Source organism: Nicotiana tomentosiformis, chromosome 1 (assembly GCF_000390325.3).
Source record: "Nicotiana tomentosiformis chromosome 1, ASM39032v3, whole genome shotgun sequence".
In the NCBI taxonomy this organism is placed as follows: Eukaryota; Viridiplantae; Streptophyta; class Magnoliopsida; order Solanales; family Solanaceae; genus Nicotiana; species Nicotiana tomentosiformis.
This window is the reverse complement of record NC_090812.1, coordinates 155,932,231-155,944,869: the sequence shown is the minus strand read 5'-3', so window position 1 is coordinate 155,944,869 and position 12,639 is coordinate 155,932,231. Positions and strand designations below refer to the sequence as shown.

The window sequence follows — 12,639 nt, the reverse complement described above, 5'->3', positions numbered from 1 at the left end:
ATATACTATATTTTGTTAAGGGTATTTTTGGTAAGAAGAAAAGTCTAAATTGCTTCTACTTTGCTAATGGGAAGAAGCTACTTTTTTTTGCTTTTCAGAAACTGCTTCTCCTTCTTCCCAAAAGCACTTTTTCCCCCCAAAAAAACTTGGCCAAAAAACTCAAGTTAGGAAAAAAGTATTTTTGAAAAAAAAAAAATTGGCCTTTTGAGAAGCTTGGCCAAATAGGCTATAAGTTATCAATATAAAAAAATCAAAGTTTTTTCGAAACTGATTTTTATATTATGTTATAATATTTTTTTTATAATAACACTTCACTATAAAATGAGTATGTTATACAGAGACTTAACTATATATAAAACTAATGGTAAATTTAATTAATTGGGTTTTTCTAATTTAATCTCAGAAGGGGATAAAATGTGATGTAACAATTGAGAAATTTATATAGAAATCAAAAACATTATCATCTTTACGTTCAAAAAAATTTGAAGAGGAATACATTAATACAACTTATTGGAGACAAGTATTAGTGTTAGGTTATTTTAAGGTGTGAATGGGAAAAGACACCTTTTAGGTTGCACATTTCCATCTAAGTCTTTCATGGTCTATAAATTAAGAGCCTTGTCTCATTTTACGCACTGAAGAATATAAAAACTTCTCCACCTTTCTCTCATTGTTGCATGGTTTTTTAAAAAACAAACAGTGTGATTTACTCTACCATTTGAGTTATGTATATGGGTAAAACTAAGCTCGATGTTCGATCAAGCTGCCGAAACGGTAGGCCAAGGTTGATAAATCTGTAATTGGGTAAAAGTCATTGTTTGAAGCTCGATTTGACGTTCCACGCGTTCAGCCAAGATCAGAATATGATATTTAAGATCGGACCCAAAGCATTTGTCAAAACTAGACATCGAAACCATCACACTAGCCCTCGCGTTTATCGAAGGCACAATCGGGCATGTTTCTAACGGTCTCGTAGAAAACTTTGTCAACTCATCCAATAGAGATCCTTAATTCTCGCCATTAACCAGTCATTATGGCAGAAATCACGGAACAAGTCAAAAAAGGAACCGACGGTCACCAAAATCAAGGATTTTTGTCTTTTATGAAATAATAAAATAATACCTTAAAAGGTAGGCATCCCTTAATATATAAAGGGGGCTTGACAATTCATAAAACATATTGTAACATATATCAAAAGGCAACATACTGTTATTTCTAGCTTTGTCACAATTCATTTTTTACTCTGGCATCAATAATATTATTTCAAGCTCGAGGGAGATTAACCTCACAAGGTTAAGATTGCTCAACTTGCGTGGTTTGCGTTTATCTTTCTGTTGTTTATTTCCATATTAACCTGATATCTCATTTTGTATCAAATTAGATCACGTATCCTTAAAACCTTGTATAAATTCAATTGTTATCCGATTTTGAGGCTAAACAGTTTGGCGTCCACCGTGGAGCTAAGGATAATAGTGGTTATTTGATACAAATCTCCATAACACACACAATTTTACGCTTGTTGTTTGAAGTATCTTTGATTTTAAGCTAAAAATGACAAACTCTCAATTAGCATCCCTACATATCGACAACGAGTCCGGTCATCAGGGTGAGAATAACAACATGGCTCCCGGTAATGAAAGGGCACCCGCTGATCCCGTTGGAATTCGGACCGCATATCTGATTGACGTTAATTCACATATAGCTATCGACGCGAACTTGCTTACCGACCCCGAAAATAGCACGCACTGCTATAATGTAAATCCATTTGGATTAAAAAAATACAAATGACACTTATCAACGCCTAGTGAACCGGATGTTTGAGGAAAAACTAGGAAAACGATGGAAGCTTACATTGATGATATGTTAGTTAAGTCCCTGCGAGCAGAGGACCATTTAAAATATTTGCAGAAAACCTTCAGCATATTAAATAAGTACAATATGAAGTTGAACCCAAAAAAGTGTGCATTCGGAGTCGGATCAGGAAAATTTCTTGGGTTCACGGTATCCAACATAGGAATCGAGATCAACCCTGACAAGATCAAAGCCATCGAAGACATCACGATCGTGGACAACGTAAAGGCTGTGCAAAGGCTAACCGGGCGCATAACCGCCCTGGGGAGATTTATTTCGAGGTCGTCCGACAAGAGCCACAGATTCTTCGCACTATTGAAAAAGAAGAATAACTTCTCATGGACTCCGGAATGTCAACGAGCTCTAGAGGAGCTCAAAAGATACTTATCGAGCCCGCCGCAGCTTCACACACCAAAGATAGACGAACAACTGTGCTTGTACTTAGCGGTCTCGGAGATAGCGGTAAATGGAGTCTTGGTTCGGGAAAAGAAAGATATGCAATTTCCAATTTATTATGTTAGTAGGGCCTTAGGTTAGGCCGCTAGGTACCCTCACCTAGAAATGTGGCAGTCGCTTTGCTAAGTGCTTCTAGGAATCTAACACCATACTTCCAATGTTACCTCATATGTGTCGTACCTACTTATCCGTTAAGGAACATTATGCATAAACCCGATATCTTAGGCCGATTGGTCAAATAGGTCGTGGAAGTAAGTGGGTACGATATTGGGTACCGCCATCGGACCGCCATTAAGTCCCAAATTTTGGCAGACTTCGTGGCCGACTTCATGCCGGCCCTAATACCCGAGGTCAAAAAAGAGTTATTGGTTAACTCGGGGACATCTTCGGGAATCTGGACCCTCTTTACATACGGGGCCTGGAATGCAAAAGAGTCCGGACTTGGTATCGTACTAAATCCACCAACATGTAATATAATTAGACATTCTATTAAGACTGAAATTGACTAACAACATGGATGAATATGAGGCCATGATTGTAGTCCTCGAATTAGCCAAAATCTTGGGGTAGAGTGATCGAAGCCAAGTGTGACTCCCTCATTGTGGTAAACCAAGTTAATGGAACATTCGAGGTCAGGGAAGAACGAATGCAGAGATACTTGGACAAGTTACATGTAACATTACATCGGTTCAAAGAATGGACTTTGCAACATGCACATCGGGATCAAAACAGCGAGGCTGATGCCCTCGCTAACTTGGGATCGGCGGTCGAAGACAACGAGTTCAAATCGGGAGAAGTCGTGCAGCTTATGAGATCAGTGGTGGAAGAAGGTAATGTCGATATCAACTCAACGAGCCTAACTTGGGACTGGAGAAATAAGTACATGGAATATCTCAGGACCGAAAAATTTCCCTCGGACCGAATCGAGGGCCCTGCATACAAAGGCAACCTGATTTAACTTATACGAAGACGGTACCATGTTCAGAAGAACATTCGATGGTCCACTTGCAATATGTCTGGGGTCGGGGGATACTGAGTACAATCTAAGGGAAATTCACGAATGTACCCTTTGGAAATCATTCGGCCGCCGAATCACTGGTTCGTAAAATAATTAGAGTCGGTTAGTACTGGATCGATATGGAAAAATATACGAGGGAGTTCGTTCGAAAATGTGATGGATGCCAAAGACACGCTCCGATGATTCATCAACCTGAGGAACTGATGGATTATGTTTTGTCACCTTGGCCGTTCATGAAGTGGGGAATGGACATCGTCGACCCCCTTCCATGGGCACCCGGTAAGGCTCGATTTATATTATTTATGACTGACTACTTTTCTAAATAGGTGGAAGCCCAGGCATACGAACATGTTAGGGAGAAGGAAGTCATCGATTTCATTTGGGACCACATCATATGTCGATTCAGGATACCGGTCGAGATTGTATGCGATAATGGGAAACAATTCATTGGAAGCAAAGTAACCAAATTCTTTGAAGACCATAAAATCAAAAGGATCCTATCGATACCCTATCACCCCAGTGTGAATGAACAAGCTGAATCTACCAACAAAACCACACTCCAAAGCCTTAAAAAAAGGCTAATCGACGCCAAAGGAAAATGGAAGGAAATGCTACCTGAGGTCCTATGGGCATACCGAACAACCTTAAAGTCCAGCCCGTTTTCTTTGGTTTATGATACCGAAGCTTTAATACCAGTCGAGGTTGGGGAACTAAGAATCAGATTTCGATATACAACAAAGAAATTGAATGTCGAGGCTATGAATACGAGCCTGGAATTATTAGATGAAAAGCGCAAAGCCGCCCTCGCCCGTTTGGCCGCCCAGAAACAACGGATCGAAAGATATTACAATCGAATGGCCAACCTTCGTCACTTCAATACTAGGGACCTGGTACTAAGAAACACAGTGAGCACTTGAAAACCGAACAGAGGAAAACTAGGACAGAACTGGGAAGGACCATACCAAATTATCGAGATCACCGAAAAAGGATCCTACAAGCTCGGAACAATGAACAACGAGCAATTACCGAACAACTGGAATATAACTCACTTAAAGCGATATTATTGCTAGTGTACGACCCCGATTTATTTCTTTTATTTTCACATTTCTAACTAACACTTTCAGGTAACCAACAAAGGATGGTACGAGATCCTAGGTCTGAAAGCACGCGTTGCACTCTGTTTACCTTAAATCGTCTTTGTCCCAAATGGGTTTTCCGGCAAGGTTTTGAATGAGGCAACAAGTAAATCATGCTAACTTAGAATAGAAGGTTGGCTACGAACAGGTGATAACGATCACAACAACATTCGAGGCTTCGCTCCGGTCAGCCCCGAACGCTGGGGGAAACACCCTCGTATATCAACTTTAACAAGGAAAGAAACTTCGTGATTAATAGGGCTCGATCAATAGGATTTATTGTAAGGGCCAAACGATCAAATGAACCGTTCCCACACAGACCGATCAAGCCCTAGCACAAAACATGTATACATGTACAACCATTGTGCACAAGAATAAAAAATAAGACTCTTTCTTGTACATGAACATTTTGTCCTTTAAAATATTTCTTGATACCATATTGTTTAAGGAATTTTCTACAATTGATCCCCTAAAGGCATCGAGCCTAAGGGCAACTTTGATCAGAGTTCGAACATTCACTCAGGGACTAGGCATCGAGCCTAAATGCAACCTTAATCCGAGTTCGAACATTCACTCGGGGACTAGGCATCGAGCCTAAGGGCAACCTTAATCCGAGTTCGAACATTCACTCGGGGACTTCCGACCGAAAAAAATCTCAGACGGTCCGAGATATCAGATCACATGGGCGCAAGACCTATTAGGCAACACCCGAATTTCAAAGGACACGGCCATCCCTACTCGGGGATTGTTAACTTAGGTATGCCCGGATAACTCAGGATAGCAAGCTCACTGGGCGACCCGAACCAAAAAGGCTAAGACCATATTAACATGGCTCAGAGACAACTGAGATTCGTAACAACAACAAGGACTTCAAAAAATTTCTTATAACCGGTTCTAAAGGCTACCCTCGACAAGCTATAAACCTAAATTATTTTAGGGAAACATATTTGGTAACATTGAATCCCTATAATGCCTTAACACAAAGTAATGTTAAAAGGCAAGGTTTGCTCGAACCTTCGAACATAACCTAATCATTTCATGCTAAGGCATTTTGACCTTTGCGAATACAAATAAAAAAGCAAAGGAAAAATTCAAAAGCTATGAAAAGGAAAAGCCTTATATACATATATATCAAATTTTCTTTACAAGGGTTGAATAGCCCCGATACATATTTTTTACAAAAGGTCGAACGACCTCAACCAAAAGATAGTACAAAAAGCAAAAATATCCTAAATGGCCTAATCTTCATCGGGGGCTAGATCATCGCCTACGGGGTCTTCGCTACCATCGGACTCACCCGACTCTTTAGACTCCTCGGAATCATCCTCGGGATAAGCCAACTTCCATGCCTTGGCTTTGCATATCTTGGCATTCTCAATTTCTGCCAATATGTCAAAATTCTGAGTTTGGACTCCCTCGAGGCCTCCATTCGGTACTGCCACCTCGCATGCTTCACCATGTTTCTCGCTTGATCCTGAATGGACTCGACATCGGCCTTGAACTGGGCCATTTTATCATCGGCCTCGGTCTTGGCCATGATGACCTCTAACTCGACTGCCTCAAGCTCCTTGGCCAGGTTCTCTTGACCAGAAATAACCGAGTTCAACTGACATTAGAGTCCCTCGATCATTTTGACCTGCACCGAGTATTTCTCCTTTATAGCCCGAAGCTGAACCTCAGCCAAAGCCAACTGTGCCCGGGGCCCCGGGCAGTCTCTCTCTCCAAAGTCAGGCGATCCATGTTCTTCTTCCATTCTTCGACCTCGGCTTTGACCGTATCCACCTCCCCTCGAAGCTGCTCGATCTAGTCAAGTTTCTTTTGAACCTACGAGTTTGGATCGTTAGCTACTGAGTTTGACTCATCATCACTAACTTCGAAAACTCTTCTTACCTGCTCGAGAGTCAGCATGATCCTTCCGAGCCGCTTCTAGCCCAGCTTGGGATTTTTCACTAAGAAGTTTGTAAGCATCCTTCTTATCAGCAAGCACCTGAGTCTCGACGTCGTGACATTTGAACTCTTCCCGGTATCGGATAAAGCCCCCGTGATGAAGTACCGAGGCCTGCAAGCACAAAAGAAAATGTTACAATTATTCACAATTAAATCTAAGTACATAACGAAGTGACATTCGAAATTACCCGATTCAGTGCATGTTGAGCTTCGTTAAACAGGCAGGGTGCTTCCACCTTGTTCCTTTTAGCTTGATCCTCTTCGGTCACCAAGCACCGAAGGTAACTGGAAATACCCACCGGGGCAGACAGGACCCGGGCATCCTCCAGGATGGACATAAAAATTGGTCATCTCCGAGTAGGATCAACACTCGGAGCTGGGAATCGGTTCACTAATTTTGGACTTGAAGAATACCCGCCAGCTCCCGGGGATGGCATCTTCTTCGGTACCGGTAAATCACCCAACCCGGTGACATCCTCCGAGATGGTAGAATCCAGGCCATCGAAGAAGTTCTAAAAAGAATTTATTACTCCTTGGGTCCCCTCGCTGAGGTTACCTTTCAGCGTTTAAAGCCTTGTTTTATCATAGAATTGGTAAACGAAGGCGACCCGGAGAGATCAATCACTCCAAGCACGTCCTTAGACAGTTAGACGCATGCATTGTCTTCTGACCGAGAAGTATCGGTCACAACCTCTTTGTTGACTTCCCCATCTCGGGGCAACATAGCCTCGACCCTCTCTAGTTCGGAGGCGTCGACCATTATTTCTTCTTCGGCCTCCGTAGTTTGAGGCAATTCGGAACAGTTTCTCACGCGGGGCATCAAATTAGATGATTCTTCTTCTTCGGACTCATCCCTCAGCCGATGGACTGAGTCCGATGGGAGTTCTCGGGCGCTTGTATATCCTTTAGGCTTGCACACCGACCACTTCCTCGGTTTCTTCTTTTCGGGGCTCGAGGAACTCGAGGCTTTTCTTCTTTTCTTCTCTTTATCCTTCTTTAGAGCTAATCAGTGTATATATCGTCATCAGCGGATGACGACCTCATTTCGACATTTTTTGATAAACCTACAAAAAGAAAGTAAATCAATTCAGAGATCACGAACGTGAAAGTAATATCAAATATAACTTAGAGAAAAATTCTCACCATGAGAACGGGCCTCCCATTGTCCATTCGAGAACCCATTCCATGCGCGCTCGGAATACGTTCGTTGTTGGAATACCCTCGACCTACTCCTTGAGTCGAGGAACTGCATCCGGTATTTAGGCAACAACTGCATCATCACAAAATATCGACGAGGAGGTAGAATAAAGAAAAACAATAAAAGCAGTCTTAAAGGCAAAATTATACTTACATTTCATGTTTTATTTCTCAAGAAATGGCATATCATCGGCCGAGATTAAATTTGGGGTCTTCACTCGAACAAAGCGGCCCAACCAGTCTCGATCCCGATCCTCGTCGATGCTAGAGAATGGGGCCTTAGTGGCCCGATGCGCGAGCTTGATTAAACCTCCTCGATAAAGTGGGGGGCTATACAAGCGCATAAGATGGTCGATGGTAAAAGGACACCCCTCGAGCTTGATCACGAAGAAACGAAGCAGAATCACAATCCTCCAAAATGAAGGATGAATCTGCGCGAGAGTCACCTCATATCTTTTGCAAAAGGCTATCATAATTGGATCTAAAGGACCCATCGTGGAAGGGTAAGTGTAAACACTTAAAACATCCTCCACGTGGGCGGTAATAGATTCCTTGGGGGTAGGGACAACCACGAGCTTATCGACCCAGTTGCAGTCCTCATTGACCTTTATCGAGGGTACTGTTAGTAATTGAACATATATATCTCGAGACCAGTTCGTAATGACCTGGTACCGATGAGGTATTCTCAACCTTGAAGTTGGCCTGGGTTGGGCACCCCGCAAGGATGAATGATTTTAGAGGGGTTCAGGTGTCGGTTCCTCAGTAGCAGCAGGCGGAACATTCTCAAATGGTTTCAAGGAAGAAGGGGCTTCATTTTGAGGAACGGATTTTGAGGTCTTTGCCATTTCTTAAAAATAGAGGAGAAAATAAGGTGTTGGTAAATGCTGGGGCGTAACTACCAGGTAACTTGTAAAAAATTTCAAAGAACCAACAAGGAGAGAAGTTCTTAAGCTTAAGCGAGAAAGTCAGAAGATGAGGATGATGAAGTTTTCTTAAAACACAAGAGCAAGAGTTAGAATGAGAAAAGTTCTAATGAATGGATTGGAGGATATTTATAGGTTTCTCAAACGGCGGTTCACATTATGGCGGTTCACATCCCAAGATGGCCGACCGTTAACTAACACACATTTAATGTCGTGAAGACTGGACTGACAGGACGTTACAATTAGCTTTTGTTGCTTACGTTTTGTCGCTTATATCATGATTTATTGAAGTAAAAAAGCTCATATCATTTTTCATCACCATGTATCCGAAAAACGAGGGGACTATCTGTATATGGGTAAAACTGAGCTCGGTGTTCGATCAAGCTTCCGAAACGGTAGGTCAGGGTCGATAAATATGTAATTGGGTAAAAGTCGATTTTCGAAGCTCGATCTGACGTTCCACACGGTCAGCCAAGATCGAAATATGATATTTAAGATCGTACTCAAAGCATTGTCAAAACTAGCCATCGAAACCATCAGATTAGCCCTCGAGTTTATCGAAGGCACAACCGGTCATGTTTCTAACGGTCTCGAAGAAATCTTTGCCAACTCATCCGACATAGATCCTTAATTCTCGCCATTAACCAGTCATTATGGCAGAAATCACGGAACAAGTCAAAAAAGGAACCAACGGTCACCAAAATCAAGGACTTCTGCCTTTTATGGAACAATAAAATAATACCTTAAAAGGTAGACCTCCCTTAATATATAAAAGGGGACTTGACAATTCATAAAACACATTGTAACACATATCAAAAGGCAATATACTTTTATTTCTAGCTTTGTCACAATTCATTTTTACTCTGGCATCGATAATATTATTTCTAGCTCGAGGGGGATTAACCTCACAAGGCTAGGATTACTCAACTTGTGTGGTTTGCGTTTATCTTTCTGTTATTTATTTCCATATTAATGCGTATCAAATTAAATCATGTATCCTTAAAACCTCGTATAAATTCAATTGTTATTCGATTTTGAGGGTCAATAAGTTCGCCAAAGTTTTGTGATTTGAAGTGATGTTATTATAGAATAGTGTTTTGTTCTATCTTGAGAGAAATTAATCTAAATATCTCGGGTAACAGTGAGGATATTAAATTTTTTTAAGGACATAAAAAAAATTGTAGGTTCAGAATATTTTTATATTTTTTCTTTTGTGTAAACTAACGTTTTTTATTTTCTAGTTTTCTGTTTATGAGCATAATTTTGCTAACAAACATAAGAAATTTAATATTTATTTTTTGTGTTCGTCTTAACATCGGTTTGTTGGAGATTAAATGAAAAAGAGAAATTGAAGTATTTGAAATTACATACAATATTTTATGATGGCAGAATTATATTCAGATAACAGATATTGGGAAATCGAACACATCTTTTATTGTAGTGTTTCACTTTGGTTAACAGAATTCCGTTGGATTACTTCACTTTGGTCAATACTCAATTTCTTTTGTACATCTTTATTTACGACAATTGTAACAGCAGGGAAGCACGTCCATGTGCAGTTGTACCATAACATCTCTCACTTCTTCACCAGATTGCAATGTTTCTTTCATTTTTCGAAATCTATGGGTTTGAAAAAACGGCAAAGAAAGAAAATGGCACGACACTTTGTTTGGCAATTCAAAGTTGATAAACTTACCGCCAAAGGATGTGATGCAGTGGATGTGACTGCTCTTCTCAGGTCTCGGATTCAAACTCTGGGTATGAAAAAACTCTTGGTAGGGAACGCCTCCCCGAATGATGCCCTATGCGACGCGAATTCGGATATAGTCGGGCTCCAATACGGATACCGAATATCAAGTGGAAAAAAAAAAGTTAGATAAACTTTTTGTCAGCAATGGAGAATTAATTTGACCAAAGGATGCAGGTTGAGAGTGTGGACAAATGGAATATCTCCGTTATTACTTATTAGTAATAATAATTAGTGATTCAAATCATTGTCGCTTCAAGAGAGATCCAATATCAACATCAGAAGATCTCTAAAAAACATGAGAAAAATGGCAATCTTTCATATACTAAAATCAAAGAAAGTGGACGAAAGGGCATTTTATGAGACCAACAAGGTAGTGGAGAAAATTGGAGTTTCAAAAATCACCACCCTTTTACTGTCTATAAATTTAGAGATTTGACCTTATTTTTTATAAATCAAAAAATTTGAAAACCTCTCCCCTACATCGTTGTATTATTTTTCAAAACAAAGATAAGGTATCAAGTGTGATTTGCTCCGCCATTTGAGTTCGCCGAAGTTTTATAATTTGAAATGCCGCTATTACAAAATAATTTTCAGTTCTATCTTTAGAGGAATTAATCCAAATATTTAGGCAACAATGAGGGGATTAAATTCCTTAAGGACACATAAGAAAATTCTGGACTTGAAATATTTTTGCATTTTTTGTTTGTGTTAAGTTTTTGATTTTATGATTTTCTGTTAATAAACACAATTTTACTCGCAATTAGTTCCACTAACTCAACTAAATTTCGTCAGAGGTTTGGTAAGTACTTGTCTTAGGAAGAACACTCGACACATGATTCGAGGCAGATGTAGAACGAATTCTTCCGTGAGTTTATAAAAATTATTGTTTAATTTGACTCGAGCTATATATACATATATAAAAAGAACTCACTCTAAAAACTCTATATGCGAGATTTGTCTCTTGCACGTTATGCGTAATTTCTCCCATCACAAGCTCATAGCATATTGAGTGATTGAAGCATTATCTTCCCATTTATATCTATCATGTCTTGAAGGGCGTATATAGGATTTTTATAAGCGATATCAATTTTTACAGAAAAATAAAGAATAAATAGCATTAATTAGTACATTTTTAGACAAAAATAGCTTTAGTGCATTGATTTTGTTTAGTCATAAGTTATATTGAAGATTTGAGAGAAGCTCAGTGAAGATGGCGAAGAGAGGAATGAACGAGAAAGTTCTAGAAAGTGTTCTCCATTTGAGAGAAATCTGGCCTATATTATTGCAAATCTTAAGAGTACAATGAGCAAATCCCCGTATATATACACTCTATAATTAGCAGCTAATCTACAACTGTATCTACCCTTTACACTAGCCAATCCGACAATTAATTATAACTAGCTAACAACCTACTTAACAGACTTAATCTCCACTCACGTGACTGGCACATGCTTGTTCCTTTCTTCAACATTCCCCCTCAATCTAGATGGTGCAAATAGGTTGAGCACCCCTAACTTGCTCGTTAGGTATTCATGTTGTGATCTTTCCAGAGCCTTTGTAAACAAGTCTGCTTCCTGATATTTTGACATCACATATCTTGTTTTAACAACTCCTTATTGAATTCTTTCTCTGATGAAGTGCAAATCTATTTCTATATGTTTTGTTTGTTAATAGAATATGGGATTCGCAGTAATTTGGATTGCTTTTATGCTATCACAATGTAGCTCTACTGGTAATTCAACCTCTGCACCCAGCTCTTTGCACAACCCTGTTAACCATAGAATTTCTGAGACTGCAGCAGTTATGCTCCTGTATTCAACTTCTGCTGAGCTTCTTGATATTGTGCACTGCTTCTTTGATTTCCAAGACACCAAAAAGTTTCCCAGCTTCATCACATATCCTGTCACAGACCTTTTGTACACTGGACATGATGCCCAGTCAATATCACAAAAGGTTGTGAGTCTTGGGGACTGCTTTGAGCTCATTAGAAAACCTAGGCCTGTAGCCTTTTTTTTGTGTCTCACAAGTCTTATTGCAACCTCCATGTGTGACTTCTTTGGGCAATGCATGAACTGGCTCAGCATATGCACTGCATAACAAATGTCTGGCCTTGTCATGGTAAGGTACAACAACTTCCCAACTAGTCTCTGATATGGTCCTACATCTGGTAGCTTCTCAACTTCTTTCAGATTCAAGTATTGATCATATTCCACAGTGGTAAATCTCTAATTGCATTCCATTGGGGTTGCCGATGGCTTTGATCCTATCAGTCCAAGGTCAGTGATCAATTCCATTGCAATCTTTCTTTGATTCATCAGTATTCCTTCTCTTGATCTTGCTATTTCAATTCCAAAAAGAATT

The 12,639-nt window shown here is 39.9% G+C and overlaps 1 protein-coding gene across 1 annotated transcript; it reads right to left on the bottom strand.

Moving 5' to 3' along the window:
• Nucleotides 1-11,945: 11,945 nt before the first annotated feature.
• LOC108948300 (secreted RxLR effector protein 161-like) lies at nt 11,946-12,395 on the bottom strand. The gene has a single exon (XM_018777269.1). The coding sequence runs from the start codon at nt 12,393-12,395 to the stop codon at nt 11,946-11,948; it is 450 nt and encodes a 149-aa protein (XP_018632785.1).
• Nucleotides 12,396-12,639: the final 244 nt, after the last annotated feature.